Source organism: Mastigoproctus giganteus, chromosome 8 (genome assembly GCF_048544385.1).
Source record: "Mastigoproctus giganteus isolate SK-2022 chromosome 8, ASM4854438v1, whole genome shotgun sequence".
Taxonomy (NCBI): domain Eukaryota; kingdom Metazoa; phylum Arthropoda; class Arachnida; order Uropygi; family Thelyphonidae; genus Mastigoproctus; species Mastigoproctus giganteus.
Window position 1 is genome coordinate 111,905,932 of NC_143582.1, and position 21,054 is coordinate 111,926,985.

General features: G+C 35.3%; 1 protein-coding gene across 3 annotated transcripts in view; it reads left to right on the top strand.

Annotated features, from left to right (window-relative positions):
- Nucleotides 1–21,054, top strand: part of LOC150081774 (uncharacterized) — a 144,099-nt gene that overhangs the window by 47,268 nt on the left and 75,777 nt on the right. For all 3 annotated transcript variants that reach the window (XM_090379641.1, XM_090379643.1, XM_090379642.1), the window contains exon 3: nt 6,404–6,760. In XM_090379641.1, coding sequence (XP_090235767.1) covers nt 6,438–6,760 — 323 coding nt within the window. In that variant the 5' untranslated portion in view covers nt 6,404–6,437. The remainder of the gene's footprint in view (nt 1–6,403; nt 6,761–21,054) is intronic.

A 21,054-nucleotide genomic window follows, 5' to 3' on the forward strand; every position in this document is an offset into this window, starting at 1 on the left:
ATCTATAACAGAATCTATAGGTTGGTTGGTTTCTATTCTCAGTATATATATATATTTTTTTTTCCAGGTAGTGCATTTTCAAATTCTTGATAATGTCTTGGTCCATTGGCTGTAGTTGAGACAGGGTATTCGGGAAGAAAACAAGCTTCACACTTGTAAGTTTCAAAATTACTGAATGAAAGTTGGTAGGCAATTGTTGACAATCAACGTGATTTTTCTGTTTTCTTTTGTCATCTCCTATCGAAATTTAACAATCACTGTTCAAAAATTTCATTTGTAATCCAAGATTTTTTTGTTGTAGTCCAACAACTCTACAACTTTTCTCCTTTGAAACATTGGAGTTGTTTACTTTGCCTGTTACCAAAAGCTTCAGTTTTTTCATTACCAGCCATATTTGCACCAGCTAAGACTAATTCTCTCTTTACTATTTTTACTACCTATTATCGCCTTTAACAGTCAGTGTCTTGTTAAGTGAACATTTAAAAAATAGACCTGTTTCATCAGCATTGAATATGTTTGTCCAGCCAACCATAACTGGCTTGGAATGTTTTATGCCTCAGAAAAGATGCATACTCTATAGCCTCTTTTTTTATTAATGAACCTGATATCGGCATGTTTTGGTCTCGAATCAGCTTCACCCACTTAAAATCTACTTCATACAAGCATAATTTTGCACACTTTCAATTAGGTTCCATTTCCTCAAACAGTTTGAAAACTGAAACACGGTTTTTCAGAATGGTTGACAAACTTAATCTACACTATTAAGCACTTCCACTTTTTTCACTACACTCAAGGATTTTCTCTTAGACATTGTAAGGTTACTTGCACAGTAGCTAAAACAAAACTGATTTAGGGACCACTTGTACCAATCATGTAAATAAAGACAGGTGAAATTTAGTGAGTGTAGATTACTCATTTCTGCCAAACGAAACCCACTTAAAATCTACTTCATACAAGCATAATTTTGCACACTTTCAATTAGGTTCCATTTCCTCAAACAGTTTGAAAACTGAAACACAGTTTTTCAGAATGGTTGACAAACTTAATCTACACTATTAAGCACTTCCACTTTTTTCACTACACTCAAGGATTTTCTCTTAGACATTGTAAGGTTACTTGCACAGTAGCTAAAACAAAACTGATTTAGGGACCACTTGTACCAATCATGTAAATAAAGACAGGTGAAATTTAGTGAGTGTAGATTACTCATTTCTGCCAAACGACAGATAAATTTCCAGGATAAAGGAAAATCATTCTCTCTCCTAATTGTCTAATAGGGTGCTTACAGTAGAAAACAGGTAGACCAGAGCCAACATCCACATCAGGAATATGCCTTAATCTTGGCTAATGGCTGTGGACACAGATAGCAGTTAACCAGTGCGACTTCTCAGTATAGTAGATGCAGTTGTATCACTGCCACCTTAAAAACAAGGTGGTGATGGGTGTATAGGTTTTATGGGTACCACTAAAGTGTGAAATGTTTTAGCTCTTAAAATCTAAAGGGATTAATTCTTAATCCTTTCAGATCTTAATTCCTGCTTTCTGCAGAATCAGCTCTATTGCCTAAAGGCCAGAGTGCATACCCAGGTGTCTCGAAATAATTTTGTTTATGGAAATTTTCTTTGCTATACAGAAACTATTTTCAATGTAATGACCAAGGGGAAATCAAAAAAATTCGCTATATGGAAGTTCATTAAAGAGAGGTTCGACTGCATATGGTATCGAAATTATTTTTTGCATCCAGTTCTTTTCTTACTGCATCATAAAATCCAATAAAATTTGTCAGACAATATCTCCCATTAACAAATCCATGCTGTGATTACAGTATAATTGCATTCCTGACATGATCCTGATTAGAGAAGTAAAGCAGGATGCTTTACTTCTCTAATCAGGAACTCCATTATTTTTCCTGGAATAGACATTATGCTAACAGATCTGTAATTACTCCTGTCATCTTTTGATCCTCCTTTGTGAATTAGGGATATATTTGCAAATCTCTAGTACATAGGGGACCTCCTCTGAAACCAGAGGTGTTTTCATAATTATGGCTATGGTTTTGCTTACCTCCTTTGCTGTCTCCCTTAATGTAACTGGATAGATCCCATCCATCCTATGTTCCCCCCCCCCCACTTTATCTTCAATATCTCTTCCACTTTCCTCTCAGTTATCATAAAATCTAAGCTCCCTGTTAGTGTTGATAATCTCTTGGCAGCCTCTTCCCTAAAGAATCCTTCCCGTGTGAATACCTATTCCGTTTTTCAGCAACTTAAACAGGATTGTCAACAGTAAAACCATCGACATCAAGTTGACCAGTGCAATTAAGCCCCTTCTGTCTCCTCTTATAAGTAAAGAAGTCTTTGCTAGCTAAGGCAGGATATGAGAGGCAAGCTAAGGCAGGATATGAGAAGACTCATATTCTGCCTTAGCTTGCCTAACCTCCTTTATGACTTGAGTACAGAGTAGTTTTTATTTACCATAGGCTTCTGTATCACCTGATTAATTTGTATATCCACAAGTCTCATCAGTTTATCTATCTGACATCCATTTAGGCCTTAACCTTGAACAGTATTTCTTAGTTGGTATCAAAAGCCTAGTAGCTTCCTTGATTAATTCCTTCAATGCTTCCCATTTAGAATTGGCTGATGGTAACATCATCAGTTAACATGTTGAATGCTGACTACGAGTTAATTCGTACTTGGCGATCTGGCCCAGGACAGCGACTACGAGTTAACTCGGATTGGTATGACTTGCCTTTCAGGCGCAGCTATGAGTATATTCGTAACAAATATGTGCAGCTGATGGATAGTTGGCTTCTGGGATAAGAATGAAAAGTCAACCATGGCATTAGAAAAGAGAATTTATTCACAAAAAGAAATATTTTCTTCACATAAAGAGCTAGATTCTCTTAGCACACTGGACAATAATAACGTGTTCCGTGGCGTTTTTTATTTCTCATACATACTCGACACGGCTTAGTCGGGCGTGGAATTTTTCAGTTGGTGGTATAGCCAACTGAAATTCTAAATAATGAATTTTACATTCAGACCTAATCTTCTTTGGAACGTTTAGAATTTTTTAAACGGGTGGAACCCGTCAAGTTACGGGTTCCACCTTAATATGTCCAAAATTCAGAGAAACCCGTAACTTTACGGAAAAGGGTGTATGTGTTATGCCCTGAAGTTACGCGATAGGTGGGTACGATGAAAATCGCTTAAGTCGAATTCGCGTAAGTCGGGGTACAACTTTGCATATAAATACATATAATTTTTTTTTAATTGGGACCAAGGACTAACAAAAACACTAGTTTAGAAGAAAAATATTTAATAAAATTGCAGTTATTTATACAAAATATGTATTAAAAAAATAAATGAGTTACGTAAAAAAGTTATTTCGGTGTCTTCATAAAATCTAACAAATTCGTCTGACGACACAGCGCCTTCTTTTTTTCACGCAGAATTTCTTCGTAGCAAGCTAATAATTTGTTTATTCCTTGCTTTGTAGCTATAACACTTTCTTCGTTGGAGTCTGTGTTCTAAAATTTTTAAGCCCTTTTCAATTGAGCTGAGACCTTCTGTCAAACTTGCAATTGTCATGTGCTTTTCTGGTGGAACTGGGTCTGAAGTGTCGGATATTTCAGTGACGTTTTGCTCACGCATCTCTATGAGCTCATTCATTGTCAGCTCCTGACTATGTGAATCCAACAGCTTGTTGACATCATCACCATTGACTTCCAAATCTAATTGCCTGGCAAGATTAACAACTACTTCTATCACATGAGCGACATGATCAGTTTCTGGTGTTGTTTTCGTCTCGTTTTTTAAAAAAAAAATGGACAAAGTTTCTTCCAGACACCATTCAATGTTTTTTTGTGAATTTCATCCCAAGATTCTTCAATGATTCTTACGGCATCTAAAACATTGAATTGTTTCTAAAAGTCTTTAACAGATATCTCATTATTTTGTCTCATAGTTTCATTCAGACGTGCAAACGAAGGCCTCGTGTAGTAAGCCTTGAATGTTTGGATGACTCCCTGGTCCATCGGTTGAAGCAAGCTGGTTGTGTTTGGAGGCAAAAAACTTTCACACGTGGGTTGAAATTAATTAGGGTGGCAGGAGGGTAACCGGGTGCATTGTTAATAAGAAGCATCACTTTAAATGGAATCTGTTTAGACTTGCAATAACGTTCGACTTCGGGTATGAAGTGGTGACCAAACCAGTCCTCAAAAATGGAAGCTGTCACTCAAGCTTTATGATTTGACTTCCAAATCACTGGTAAGCTAATTTTAGATATACACCAAACGAAAAAATCAAGAACCGCGTAACTCTGAGTTCGCGTAAGTCGGGGTATTACTGTGTATATATATATATTTTTTTTTTAAATTAAATAAAATAAAACATAAGCCAGTAGTATGGCAAAAACTGTAGAGCGAAAATTAACATAAAAATAACCAAATAAACGAACAAACGGAAAAGAAGAATAAAAGTTAGACATAAATAATAGCCCAGAAACCCCTTCTATAATTTATTTTTTGCTGCATAAGGACCACCGCTGTGCAAATCCTCTGCATTGGAGGATCGATTAGAGGAGGAAGGGTGATTTGGTACTCAATCTTTTCACCATTGCGACGATTTGTATAGGGATTGAAATGCAGCGATTCCATGACCATTATTGGCCTCGTGGTCCTCTGTCGATATGGGGCATGATGGTCAGTCTATTTTATTTTATTTTAATTTATTCTGATTTTGTTATCTTTTAGTAGTTCCTTTAACCCCCTTTTTTGGTGATATTTCACGTCTTTTGGAACTGGTACCTCTCGGGAGGGACCACTAAATTAATATGTAATTGGCATTATTCTAAATTTTATATATGTCATGTTAATTGGATTTAAAGTTCGAAATTATATAGGGGTTTCTGGGCTATTATTTATGTCTAACTTTTATTCTTCTTTTCCGTCTGTTCGTTTATTTGGTTATTTTTATGTTAATTTTCGCTCTACAGTTTTTGCCTTACTACTGGCTTATGTTTTATTTTATTTAATTTAAAATATATTTTGGCTTCATATGGAGGAATTGTGAGTCGCTGCCTCTAATGAATGCTCATTTATTTATTTACTTTATTATAATTTAACTTTTGTCAATATTTAATGGTAGTATATATATTTCTATAATATGTAATGCAGTTTTTTTTCTGACATCTGATGGTTTTCCTTAGCGCTGAATAATATGAAAGCATTTGATCCGACTGTCAAAAAGCTCTTCAAATTCTGAGTCACTCATATTAGCATAGAGCTCAAGCTCTTCTTCGGTCAGTGGTCTCTTCTTATCCATGTTTTAGGTTCTTTTTAGTATGTAACAAAGTATTAAATACAACGTCATGGCAAAGTGTTTCACTGCAGCTGATTTACGCACAGCACAGATTCGTATACAGAGAATTCTTCAAGTTACAACACATCTGATTTAATCGAGTTAACCCGTAGTTGGCTGCTGTGAAGAATTTTCTATTACATACACAAACTACCAGATAATTCACGATGCTTTTTTTTTACAAGTTTTGGTGATGAATATATATTATAATTTGGGTTTTGAATAATTTAACATGCCTAACTCAAATTGACATCGGAGACCAGTTTACCCAAATAAGCCTTGGCAGTCAACGTGTTAATCCCACTGTATAGAATTTAAAAACTGTCTGAGGCCACTGTGATCTCCTTAACGAAACAAAAAAACCTTCCCTTTACCCTTGATTACACCTTTAAGTAAATCCCACATCAACACGCTGTGATCACTGCGACACAGTAGGGCCTGCCTTTACATGCAAATTCTTAATGCATGAAGAGTTGCTGCTGATAATCAGATCAGGAATCTTGCTTCCTTTTGATACCTTCAGCCATCCCTTGAATGGTCCTGATTCTCTGGATTTGAGGACCACAGCCACAGAGAGAACAAATGTTTGAATAGAAATTTTAATTTTATTAATTTTTGTATAATTTAAATTTTATTCTAAATATCCAGTAATTAATAAAGGTTCTCTCTCTCTCTCTCTCTCTCTCTCAAGTACTTCAGACATTGAATTATATTATAATGTAAATTACAAGAATTAAGAACCATTGCCAGTAATTTTAGCTTGCTTGTAGTTTTAAACAAAATGATATAATAGTAATAATAATGTGAGAGTAAATTAATTGTTAGTTCTCATGTGCAGTACCATTAGGAGTAAACTTCTATAATTTGCAACCTTTTAATTTCATTGGTCCTGTTGAGTTCTTATACTTTGATAAATAAAATTTTAGATTTCTGTTTCATTAGTTCTAACCAAAGTTGGATATAATGGAGAATTCGGAAAATTAAGATTAAATTGTCTTCTTAATTCAAAGATTTGGTTTATTCATTAATTTCCTTTTCAGTTTTTTTAGCTTTGTATAGGAAAAAAAAAAAACTATGATGCCTCCCTATAATCAGTCACATTCAGGTGACCAAAATTATCAAGAACTTGCCAGTTCAAGACAGCAATCTTTCATGAGAGTGCTTTCACGGCCTGTCACATTTACAGAACAAACTGAAGAAGAAGTAAACATAGAAAGTAGAGAACTCTTAACTCAGTTTATTAGGGAAGAAATTCAGTGCAGTGGTTTAGAAGAACCGGAAGGCCTTTTGTCAGATAGCACTGGATATATACATGAACCTGCTGCTGGAGATTCATCACTACTCCTTGTAAATGAAACACTGCTTGCAACCTCCTACGCTTCTTTCTCTGATGAGAGGTATGTATGGCTCAATTGTCCAGTCAGTATGAATGTATAAATGCATAAATGTTTTTTGGGTATTTTTATTATACATCACAAGGATTGGATGTAGTTTAATTTCTTATTTCTGTATCATAGCAGGAGTGATAGTTTTTGGGTTCTGACTATGTCAAAGTTTGTTTCTAATAATTTGGATCAAAAAAGCTACTTGGTTAACCATTATTATGAAATAAACACTCTTATATCACGTAATTTTGGAATTAAGAATTTTACTGAAAACACCTCAATATGTACTCTAAATATTAGTCACTAGGAACTTGACTAAATATATAGTCAAGTTCCTAGTGACTAAAAGACTATGTTTCATGATAGTACTACATCTAATCACCATGCTTTAAAGTTTTTCCTATAAAATACACATGTTTTATATTACTTCCCAGCTAAAAATTTGTTAAATGTTATTTATTAGGAATAAAATTGCTAAATGGACTTGTGTTAACCGTATACTTGTATGATCCTTCCTATTTAGTATAGGAAGGTAATGCCATATCAGTGCCATAGAAGGTAATATCATATGATAATACCATATCAGTGCCATAGTTTCAAACAGGAGTTGGCAAATGGTCAATCACAGTGCATGGTAATAAAAATATAATAGAATTTTCTGGAAAAAAAAGTATCATTAATTACTTGTCTGATTTAGTTTTTAAAAGTTTCATAGCAATTTTTATGTAACTACTTATCTAATGTGTTTTTTTAATTAAAAATTGTGATAGATTGATTTGGGACCTCTTATTTTTAAAGTAGTTTATATTGTTAGGAGGCTGCTAGTAGGGCTTACAATACCGAGATTCCGGGATCCCGGTCAGTTTTTTCTAGTATTCAAATCCCAGTATTGATACAAAAATATCAGTTTTTTGGTACTAATTTAAAAAATAATTATCCATGATTTATTCATAAAGGTTATAAAATCAACAACAATAAATCATTAATACTGCTGAATTTGCAAATGAGGGATTGTTATACACAGTACAAATGCAATGGAAACCTGAAACTATGACATAAAATCTTACAAATATATTTCTCTTAGTAAGTACAGTGGAACTTCTCTATTACGAACTTCTATTTAACGAATTTCTCTATATTACGAATTTTTTTGCAAAACATTGCACCTTGAAACAAAATTACATGTAAAATTAACCTCATGTAGTGAAGTTAGTCTCTCTATAACGAATTTTTAAAAAAATTAGTAAAAGCATTTTTGAAGATTTTCAAGCATTTACTGCTAAACAGCCACTCAAATATACGGCCTCCTTCCCTCCGAAATTGTGCATTAGCATATGGAATTAATCATCCTTTTAGTGAACACGTGGCCATTGATGCCTGTAGGATGGTCTTTGTTTCATTTTTGTTACAGTTATAAAACCAAATTGGTTTTCTTAAAAGTGGTCATAAACTTTACAATAAATAGGGCAGATTTGTAAATTGATGTTGGCTAAGGGGAAAACGAAATTCCCTTTAGCGTGCTGCGGCAGCAATACATAGAATGCTACCATAGTCGGTTTTTATTAACGCCTACTGAGTGACATTCGCTTCTCACCTCAACCGTACCATGTGACCTTCCTGTCAATCATTATATGATATGTCTGTTCTCATCTAACTGGACTCCCAGTAGATGGTTTTGTGAATTTTTTTTTTTTTTTTCTTTTAGAACAATTTGTCATCAATCACATAGGCTATATGCTCTTGTATTTTATTTTATTTTATTTATTTTTTCTAAAAAGTAACATACAGCATACATTAACCATAAATTTTCTTTCGTGTATATATGAATGAAAACAGAATAAAAGAAATTCACAAAGTCGTATATTTCTTCAAAGTGATTGATAGGAAAGGTCACGTGATACTGTTGAATTGGCAAGTGAATGTCATTGAGTAGGCGGTACTAACAATTCACTGTGGCCAGCGCAGCGAAGTTCGTAGTGTATGTATTTTTACAGTTGCGGAAACAGTGTCGAAGAGAAAGTGTTTAAGTATTAATGATAAACCAAAGATTCTTCATGATATTGACCAGGGTTTTAAGAAAAAAGATATTGCGCAGAAATATGGCATACCTGCAAGAAGTTTATCTACGATTTTAAAAAATCGAGAATCGATTTTAAATGCAATTGAAGGAGGAGCAGACAAGAAGCAAATTAAGTTGTGTATATACGAAGATGTTGATAAAGCTGTTCTAAAATGGGTGCAAATGATACGTGAAAAGAATATACCAATATCTGGTCCAATAATTAAGCAACAAGCTCTGAAAATTGCACAGTCCCTTGGACATACAAAATTTAATGCAAGCACTGATGGTTAGATAAATTTAAGAAGCACCACAGAATTGTGGAAAAGGTTATTTGTGGAGAAAGTGTTAATGTAAGCGAAAAAGATTGTAACAGTTGGAGGAACAATACCTTAAAGAAGATTTTGGAAGAATATGAACCTAAGGATGTTTTAATGCTGATGAAATGGATTTATTCTTTTAATGTTTACCGAATAGAACACTTGCTTTTAAGGATGATAAATGTTTTGCCGGAAAGCAAAGAAAGAATCACTGTGCTAGTTGGAGCAAATATGACATGAAGTGAAGAAAATCAAAAAACCCAAGATGTTTTAGAGGCACAAAATCTTTGGAAGTTGACTACACCTTTAATAAAAAAGCATAGATGACAAGTGATATTTTTGACGAATGGATATTAAAACTAGACAAGCGTATAACAAAAGAAAAATCATGTTGGTAACTGACAACTGTCCGGCACATCCTGTCAGTATTTCTGCCAAACGTAAGTGTGAAGTTGTTGTTTTTATCACCAAACATAATGTAAAAACTCCAGCCAATGGACCAAGGCATTATTAAATATTTTAAATTTCATTATTGAAAGAGAATAATAATGAAGATTGTCAATGCATTATCAGAAAATAGAAACTTGGAGATTACAATTAACCTTAGAGATTGCATCTCTGAACTGGCAAGAGTTTGGACAAACGATGTCACTGAATACACTGTTCAAAATTGTTTTTCGAAAGCGGGATTTGCATTGAATACAGAAGTCGAACAACAGCTGGATGAACAAGATGAACTGCCCTGAAAAACACAACTGAAAGAATTGTTCGGAAACATCGAAAATGAAATAACACTGGATAGTTATGTTTATGTAGATCAAGATCTGACTACAGCAGAACATCCAAATGAAGATGAAATACTGCTGAACAGTGTTAGATGCGACCATGATCACGAAGAAATTAACGATGACGCTCAAGACGCATCAGAACAACCCGTAGAAAAGCCAACTCGCAAAGAAATGATTCATGCTTTTAAAACGGTCTACAGTTTTGTGAAAATGTTCCTGATAATGTTTTTAATGCTCTGAACAAATGAGGTTTTCTTTGACTTTTTTTAATTGTACTGTGCAAACAAATTACAGATTTTTTTTTATCTGTGATGCTTACCGGCGAAAATTGTAAACATAATTTAAATAAGTGTTTTTGAAATAAAATACATTAAAAATAAATGTACATTCGTTTTCATTTTCTAATTAGATAACAATTTCTAATAAAAAAGATTCTCTGTATAACGAAATTTCTCTATAACGAATTTTTTCGCTGGATTTATTGAATTCGTTATAGGGAAGTTCGACTGTATATTGTGTGTAGAAGTAAAGCACTTAAGGAATAACGAAAACCTCATTACAGAAATGTTTCTATTAGTGGGAGTAGCCTGGTAGGGCAATTAAGGAATATGGTAAATAATGGTATGGCAGGTGCGGAAGGGTTAAAATTAAAAGCTACTGAACAATAGTTTAATCCCTCTATTACACCTCTACTTGGAGATGCGACAATGAGTACATTTTGAGAAAGGGTGTCGGTATGGAGCAGTTCAAAGGTATTGTGAACAGGCGATCTAGAGGTAAAAGATGAAAGTGTTTCGTTATGTGGGAAAATTATTCTGTTTTTCCCACCAAAAGAAGAAGATTGAGTTTAAAGAATTGTGATTGGGTCAGGTTTAAATTAGATAGGGAGAAATACGTAAATGCGTGCAAACCCCTCTTGGGGTTTGCACATAAGCTTGCATATTAAAAAAGTAGTACAAGGGGCGATTGTAACTTGCAATCAATTCAATAAATCGATAAATGGAAAGGAAATAAATAAGGTGCTTGCACCAAAAGAGGGGTGGTTGTTGTTCGAAGGGGTTGCAGACTTCCAGTGCTAGTTCTGGGTTCAGTTCGTGTCCACTTCTGGGAGTGTCCAGCTATATAGCGAAGGGTTCTGCCGGGCATGTTCCTGTGCTAGAAGTTAATCCGGAAGTTGAATAACAAGCCAGTCAGATAGTGCCCTGGCTTCTACTGCTGCTGTGGTAATTTCCTTCAGTATTAACAATGCTGTTCTCGAAATCCCAAAATAAGACAGTACTGAAAGAGCTATACAGCAGAGATGCAGAGTTCAACTAAGAAGAGAGAGACGCACACATCACTGCACTCCGTGGAAGGAACCTGCACAAAGGATCCCATGGTGAAAGAGAAGGAGCCTTCCTTCTCTTTCACTGTGGTCCTCTGTACTGTGTTGTTTTGGAAATGGTACTTAGATAAAATGGGCGATTATTTTAGAGTAAGGTTGAAGTTGTAAAGAAGATTGATATTGCTAAATTAAGAGAGATTACATGGAATTGTTAGCATTAAGTTAGTGACTTATGGATTGCTGTTGTGAAGAGAATTGATATTGGTGATTAAGAGAAATATAAGGAAGATTGAATTAGTTTAGTGTTTGAAGTTGTAGAGAGTTGAGATTGTTAATTGAGAAAAATTTTATGGAAATGATAGCATGTATTAACAGATTAAATGAAAACAATGAATAGATTAGACGTAAATGAACACCAGTTATGTATTGTAAGTAGATTTGTATGATAAATGACTTGTTTTATATTTGTGTCATTGCTCTTGAGAAACTGACAGCTCACATATAATATATACAGAGTGTCTCAAAAATACACGGCATAACTTCAGGAATGAGTTCCTCATATGTAGACAATAAAAATATTTTATATCAACATAGTTCTGGAAATGCTTGGTTTCCGAGTTTTGAAGGTCTGTCTATGACACTTAACTGTTCACATCACCTTATAGTAATTGTTCAAAATGTCCACCTTCTGCCTGAATACAGGCCTCACATCGATGTCTCAGGGACTCACGAAGACGATGCCAAATTCCTGGCATGTTTCGTATTGTCTCACAACCTGCCGCAATTCGATTGCGGAGAGTTTCCACATCAGCTACCGGAGACGAATACACCAATGACTTTAAATAGCCCACAAGAAGAAATTTAGTGGGTTTAAATTAGGCAGGTGAGCGTGGAGGCCAGGCAGTTGGTCCACCTCTATCTATCCTTCGACCAGGAAACCTTCGATTCAGGTAATTGCGGGCTAGGTGGCTGAAATGTGCGGGAACACCATTGTGCATGAAGTGTGTTTGTTGACGAATGATCAGTGGCATATCGTCCAAGAAATCAGGCATGTTGTTTTCCAGAAAGTTTCTGTACGCTTGCCCTGTGAGTTTGTTTGGAAGTACATGGGGCCCAAATAACTTATCACCAAAAACACCCGCCCAGATGTTGAGGCTGAACTGCTGTTGGTGATGTGATGGAAGAATTGAATGTGGGTTTTCCTCAGCCCATACATGCTGATTGTGAAAGTTTTGGATTCCGTCTTGTGCGAAGTGTGCTTCATCTGTGAATATCACTAAGGCAGGAAAGTGAGCAGTTGTACCACACTACTGCAAGAACCACTGGCAGAACGTTATTTGCAGGGTAATCTGCTGGTGACAAGGCCTGTACCCATTGCAGATGGTAAGGATACAGTTGTTCTTGCAACACTCTCCAAATAGTCGAAAGTTGAACAGCCAGTTGCATTGCTATTCTGCGTGTGCTGATTACAGGAGTGGCATGCACAACATCCAAAATCTCCTCCTCTACTTCAGGAGTCTTAGATCTTGGTCGTCCTCTGTCAGCAGCATGAAGTGTAAAGGTCCCATGTTCACAAAGGCGGCGATGGATACCTTCAAACGATTTCCTGTCTGGACATCTTCGTTCTGGGAACCTTTTGTGGTGCAAACGACGAGCCTCCAGAGCATTACCGTCCGCCAAACTGTACGTAAAGTGCATATCCGCTTGCTCCTGATTTCAGTACATGGTTGGAATGGAAAACCACCAGATTCTGTCAGTACCTTGTGATGAAATAAATCACCTGCGAGAGATAAGACATTCTCGTTAAAAACTGGGGAACCAAGCATTTCCGGAACTATGTTGAAAAAATATATTTTTATTGTCTACATATGAGGAACTCATTCCTGAAGTTATGCTGTGTATTTTTGAGACACCCTGTATACGATATATAATATATATACTCATGCATGTGTGGGGGGGATATCCCTCGGCTCCTGGAAATTCTCATTTTTTAACTCAGTCAGGTAGCTTGTGGGACTTAGTGCTTGAGGGGAGCTCCTGTACGAAAATCATAACAATGGCCACTGACGGCAATACTAAAGTACAGGGAAATAAAAATAAATAATCCTCCCCCCACCAAGCTTAAATGTGAGTCCCTTTCTTTAGTTAATATGGGTATAGTGCCATAAAAAGTCAAAAAGGAAATAAGATTTTTTGAAGATGAGGGAATAAGGGGGGTTAACCTGCAACTTGTCTACGACTATCTCAGTACAAAGCAGCACCAACCAGCACAGAATCCAAAAGGACGTTTTCTGCCACTAATTAAATATGTACCAAAATTAGATCCAGTTTAAACGATAACACTATTGAGTTTCTTAAGAGGTCATTTTATTCGGACAGGTAGTGTGGATGCTTATTTTTATGTTTTTAGAATAACTGTATGTTTGATAATTTTTGCTAGAATATTTATTAATGTAATAAAAGTTTGATTTAAAACGCGAATTCAAGTAATTACTTGTTTTTTAATTGCAATAAAGTGAGGACTTTATTGCACACCTAATTGTCATCAAAATTTATTGCAAAAAGAAAGTTTTTTTTTTGGAATACCGGTATTAAGAACCCTAGCTAGTCCCTGGTTTAAAACATTTGGTATAAAATACAAGTGTTAAGTACAGTCAGTTCTGCTATAATGCGCATTTTCACAATGCAGATTTGCTCCAACACAACTGATATATTAGGGAACAATGAGAGTATAATGCAATTTTTGCATTGGCTCATGTGTGATTTCGTCTGCGTAACACCAGGTGAACGCAAAACCTGGCACCAAGCTGAACGTAGCAACCTGCACATCAATACATATAAGTTTACGAAGCTTAAAAATTGTCAAACATCAAATGTGTGAGAGCTGTATTTCCCATATACTGTAGTTGTATTGGTCGGAGATGTGCTGTTGTCATTCGCTGTATTTACAAGATAGCACGTGATATTGTAGGCTGACTCATGTTTTCAGGAGCTGACATTTTTCTGCTCGAACAGAAATTTCGTGAGGCATGATAGCGTGAGCAGAGGAGCACATTTCTGGAGGTCACTACCATAAAACAAAAACAATTTGCAGTTTCCGGTTTATTGGGCTTCTCAGTTAATGCAATCTAATTATAAATGGGTAGTAAATTATCTTACTGCATTTGCGATAATATCGATAGCTGGAATTCTGTGGGTTGTTATGGTGAAATGTGTTTCCCTTTCCACGAAGTCTTCAGTCATAAAAAACATAAATGTTCATAATCTTCTCTTCATTCCTATTTTTTAAACTTTGCAAACTTGTCTCACTTGTGCAATTTGTGTATCCCATGTTCATCATTATTCATTGCTTATCCTTTTTACTGTTTTAAATTTTCCAATCCAAAAAAAAAAATAATCAGTGAACAGAAATATCAATCAAGCCAACTTCATATCTTTTCAAGGTAAGGTGCTAAGTTTACTGTAATATTTATGTTTTCATTAGAAATTTTAACATGTTTAAACCTGTATTAGCAATTTGATTGGGTTTCTAACTTTTTCATCCTGCATTGCTCTTGTTTGGATTCTGCTACTCTTTCTTGTTAACTCTGATTTTTCTCTGCGCCAAGTCCATCCGATCTTGTTGTTCAAACATTTCAATCTCTTGACAGTTCTCTGCCTGCCACTGGTCTTTTGCTTTCTTACATTCCCTATCAATTTCATTCTGCAATCTACGATAGTGCCTGTGATCATCATATTTTTGTTCTTTCAGTCTCCTCCTCTCATCAGTAAAATATCTGATTCAAGGCTTCCTCCCAATTTTATCACTCTTCCCCAGAGCCTCTGATGCTGCTTTACAAGTCATCTCCTTGATTAAAGACCAGTTTTGCTCTTGACTGTTTGTAGTCTCAGTAGCGATAACATTGGTCAGATCTTGAAACACATTTTTTGCACACTCTTTAAATTTCTCAATGTTTCATCTCATGAATTATTTCTTTCTATTCAGGTGCTTCAATTTTAGTTCCACATTCATCTTCATGAGTGAGTAGTCCTCTCCCATATAGGACATTGCATTTTTCACTTGGTTATGGTATCTGTTTAACTAAAATGTAATCAATTTGGTACCTTCATGAGTCACCAGGATTTTTCCATGTATATCTTTTGTGAAGTGGTGCCTTAAACCACGTATTTACTATCATTAGCCTCTCTTCTGTACAAAACTCCATTAAACATTGATCTGTTGTGTTTCTCACACCTAGACCGAAGTTCCCTATAGTCTTTTCTTCCCTTCTCTCTCCAACCACTGCATTCCAATCCCCCATAATTATCACGTTGTCTCTTGATCTGGTTTTCCATATTAATTCCTCTAACTGTTCATATGTCTTCTCAACTAATTTGTCAACACTTTGAGGTTGGCATATAAACTTGTATAATTACCATGTTGACGGAATTTGCCGCAAATCTTACCATGATAAGTCTGTCCCAACGATTCCACATCTACTGTGCTCTCGTGAATCTTCTAGTCATAATTATTGCCACATCCCCCTGTCTGCCACTACTTCCAGAGTGCACAAATTTATAGTCTCCACTTACAAATTTGTCCACTTCACCCAATCTTGTCTCCACCACTCAAAGCATGTCAATACCATCCCTGTGCATTTCTCTTTTGACACTCTCCAGCTTTCCACATTTCAACATTGTTTGTAAGTTCCATGTCCCAATTCCACAACAGGGATTTCGCATATTGATGACCTACAAAGCCCTGACACGTCCCTTGCCACGTCCAGCATCCCATTAGCCTTCAGTTGTGCTACAATGATTTTGTAGCTGCCAGATCTTTTACACTTCACTAGCTTGCTCATCATAGGATTACTTGGAATATGCTTTCTTTAGAGGATAGTTTCCTATTGCTTTCCCTGTCCTGTTTATATGTTTTGCACAATTTAATTTTTTTTTTTTTATAACTTCAGTGAGGTGATGCTATTATCCCTCTTCTCTCAATGTATAACTCAGTGCTTCCCAACCTTTTTTGCGCCATGGCACACTTGGAAAATTATAATTTTTGTACGGCACACAGAGATAAACTAGGGCAGATTTTGGGGTGTCTATAAGGACTTTGTCAAAAAATTTATTACATTTGCATTATAATATACAGTGTGTTTCAAAAGTGATGGTCAATAATTTAAAGTTGAACTGTACAGACTACAATATGCAAAAAAGACCTAGTAAACATGGGTTCTTAAGTGAATTGTTTTTGAGATATTGCACATTTCTAGTTAGGACCACCACTGACTTGTTTGTTTAGGTTAAGTTATGCTCATTCTCTCCCTTTCCTCTCTCTCTCTCTCTCTCTCTCTCTCTCTCTCTCTCTCTCTCTCTCTCTCTCTCTCTCTCTCTCTCTCTCAATGCTCTGAGATGTAGCAGGCATACTAGTACTTGTCAAAGGATAGTCAACATGGAAAGAAGTTACAGCAACGAAGAGTATGTGGACATGCACTTCATGTATGGTGAAGCCAACAGCAGTGCAGTCAAAGCTGCACGTTTGTATCAAGAAGCATTCCCTGCCAAAAGCAGCGTAATAGGTGCACATTCATCAGGGTACATTAATGCCTTAGAGAACATGGGTGCTTCGCACATGGAGTATGAGCAGGTAGGCCCAGAAGCTTAACACCTGATGCTGAGGAAAGGGTGTTAGAAAGAAAAGAATAAAATCCAGGAATTTCGACAAGGGGGGTTGCTGTGCAAGAACGTGTACTGAGTCATAGCAGTGTGTGGCAAATTTTACATCGCCAATTACTGTACCCTTACCACATCCAGTGTAACATATGTACAAGGTGTCAGCAATACGGACTACCCTCCCAGAGTGAACTTCTGCCAATGGATGCGACAACAGTGTGTCCTTACCCCCAAATTTTAAACAACATTTTGTTCACTGACAAAGGTGGGTTTACTCGTGATGGCATTTTCATAACTGTCCAACGAAAATCCTAATGCAATTCACGAGTCACGACATCAGCAATGCTTCTTGTTGAATTGGACCACACTTTCTGCCAAACAGGATAACAGGAGAGCTGTTCCTGCAGAATGTGCAGACCTCCTTGATGATGCTAATGTTCCACTTCAGCAACGCCAGAACATGTGAATTATGCATGATGGTGCACCAGCACATTTTGGTCAAGGTGTGACTCAGTATCTAACTAGAAGGTATGGTCAACGGTGGATAGGTAGAGGTGGGCCTGTAATGTGGCCTCCCAGATCACCAGACTTAAATCCTATGGATTATTGTATCTGGGCTCATGTAAAAAGCATGGTGTACACTTCTGACATTAACACAGTTGAGGAATTGCAGTGTCAAATTGAAGGAGCCTTTCAGCAAATCAGAAATGACCCAGGAATGCCTGAGAGGATTCACAACTCAATGCAGAGAAGACTACAAAGCTGCGTACGGATGCCAGGACAGCATTTTGAACACCTTTTTTAACATCCTGTAACATATGTAAAATCCTGTGGTGTTGAAACCAAAAATTAAAAATGTATTATCTTATGTTTAATAAAACCACCCTTAGCAAAGGATTCACAGCTTTTTGCTAAACTAGTGCTCCCATAGTCAGTGGCTGATCTTAACAAAAAATGTGCATTATCTCGAAAATGGTTCATTTGCAGCCAAATATTCACTGGGACTTTTTTGCTTATTTTAGTTTGTACTTTTCACCTTTAAATTATTGACCATCATTTTTGAGACACCCTGTATATGTAATTATGATAAGAAAAGTAAAATATAAATATTTAATGGAAGATATTAAATACTTAATACTAAATTCATACAATACTTCAAAATAAAATCTTTTTGAATTTTTTATGAGAAACTTGAGCTTGCCAAACAAGATAACTTGCTTCTGAGAACATAACATTTTTATATCATGTTTTATTCTTGAAATGGCTACCTGTAACTCTTGATCCAGACTTTTTAATGATGATCTCTCTGAATTCTTGATAGTCGCCATCGATGAAATACTTTGTTCTCAAAATAGGTGGTAGCAAATGGAAGAAGTGTCTCGATTGCTTTTTTTCCCTATTGACAGAAACTCCTTTCTTGCCATTAACCAAAATTCGGATAACTCTATATCTTTAAATTGTACTTGAAGGGTGTGATCATTTCTTAAATGCAACAGCTCTTCTTTTTCTTTCATTGATAAATGATGCAAATGGATTTCGAATCCAATCAAATTTTTTTACATCAAATGATGAAATTTTTCCACAATCAAACACAAATGTTGCTCTAATAATCCCAATAATTCTTCTTTATGATTTAAATTATAACACTGATTAAACATCATTAGTGATCCATTTTTAGCTTAATTTTCCTAGAGTTGAATTTTTTCTTTGAATCCATAAACTTTGTCTGTACATGATAGTATGTTTTCATGTGATCCTTGCAATTTTCGATTTAGCTCATTCAAGAGCTCAAAAAATGAGTTAAGTAAGCTAGTGTTTGGAGCTGATAACTATCCTTCACGAAATCTAAAATAATCTTACTTTTCTTACGAAAAGTAAGATTATTCACACAAAAAAATTTCAACTCTTCTGTTAGCTCCAACTCTTTATAAAACTCTCCTTTTCTACAGCCAATGTACTTCAGTGTTAAATAGCATATAGTGGTATTCTGATCCCATTTCTTCACACAAAGCTGAAAATAGACGTGACTTAACAGCTTGGATTTTATTAAATTCACCATCTTAATAACATCATTTAATGTGAAATTCAGATCCACAGGCAAACTTTTAGATACGAGAGCTTTTCTGTGAATAAAACAATGTGTTACCTGAATTTCTGGGTTTTCAGAACGAACTCTTGATGTAAAACCTTTAACTCTTCTGGTCATTGCAGCTGCACCATCAGTACACAAGGTTAAGCAATCTTTCCATGATATCTTATTTTTCTCAAATTATTCGTTTACCACTTTGAATATTTCATCCCCAGTAGTGTGATTTAGCAGTTCTTTGCAGAACAAATAATGTTCTTTCAAGCATTTCTCTTCAGTGCTATTAATTGAGCACAGTTACTAACATCTGCAGATTCATCAATTTGCAATGAAATTTTTTTTAGTATTTTTAGTATTTTGAAATTTTTTAATGAAATTTCAATAATTCTCTGACTTAATTTTGTTTCTATGTCATCTGATGTCTTCAGTGCATCTACTAATATTGTTATTTGAAAGTGACACTTTTTTCAATTTCCTTTGCTTCTTTTGCTCCAAGCACAGTGTTAACAATTTTAATGCACATTGGTAAAATAAGCGATTCTGCAATTGTATGAGGCATTTTGAATTTGGCGACCTTATAACAAGCATCTTGAGCTCGATTTGATACTGTTGTAATCAAATTCATAAAAGAGCTTTGCTTCTTATTCTGTGTTTGAAGACGCTTAAAAAAATTCAAATATTTTTCTGCACATGATGGATGTTTTGTGGTAAGGTGCCGGTGTAGTTTACTTGGTACCAATGCTTCATTTGATAACTCTTCTAGGCAAATAAGACATATGGGTCGAGGAAGAGAAGAATTATCAGAGCATACAAATCCATATTTGATATATTCCTCGTGATATTGCTAAACACTGGCTTTATCTTTTTTTCTTTGGTGGGGCTACTTTGTTTGTCCCGTGAATCTAATGACTTTCTTGCTCTTTTCAAAAAGTTTTCCCTTATGGGTGGAAAATAAATATATTTTGAATAATTATTTGTTTTTAGTGCTGTACTAGTATACAGCACTAAAAACATTGATTTTTATTCTAAAAGTAAGCAAATAACTTATTGTACATAATATCTTTTCAATAGAAAACTGTGAAAGCTGGTTCAAAATAATTTGATAAAACCAAAGGCAAAACAAATCGTGGCTAAAAAAAGTAAAATCTTTTTTTTTTTTTTTTTTTTTTTTTCCATTTAAACTGTGATATCGAACTCTGTTTTCATACAAAAAATGGATTTTTTATTAAAGGTAAGAGGAAAAAACATCATATATATTTAAAGTGTTTTACTGCTTTTCTGTCTAATTTTAAATTATAGAAATTTTTCTTGCATAAGAAACGATTTAAAATTAAGTTTAAAAAAAGAGGAAATATAAAAAAAGAAAAATGTGATTTTTATACTTCCAATGAAGGTCAAACTGAAGTGCTTATAAACTAAAATCATTCCTGGTAGAAATCACATTCAGCTATACCCGGTTAGTGCCACAATTCATTCTAATTAGGCTCTTATATTTTTTCGTGTAATAAAATTTTGAATTTTACAAATTGGGTTTGATTTTTTATAACTATGAAACTTTTATAAAATTAAATCTTTTGCAGCACACCAGTAATCTTTCTGTGGCAGAGCCATGGCACATTGATTGGGAAGGTCTAGGCTAGCTATTACCCAATATTTTCAATTAATGATTTTTGAATTTTCTTAAACATGTTTTTATGTTGATTCGTACAGGCTTAGCCCCCAATGAATAAATTTTAAATTATAGCCAGATAAAATGTTAAGTATTTACACTATGCTGTAGCATAGACAAACAATCAGCTGACTGTTAGAATGTTCCAACTGTCAAAATATACACATCTATAAGTAGCATTAGCATTAGCATTAGTAGAGGCATATGATGCAAGAAAGCAAGCTTATTCAGCATCAGCCAAAAAAAAAAAAAAAAAAAAAAACCCTCTCCCATTTCACCCCTCCGTTCGTTCGAAATACCTGTCCAGCTGAGCTTTAAATTTGTTTAGGCTATCAACTTCAACAACAAGTGATGGAAGTCGGTTCCACCAACCAACCACCCGCTGGCCAAAGGCAAATTTCCGCA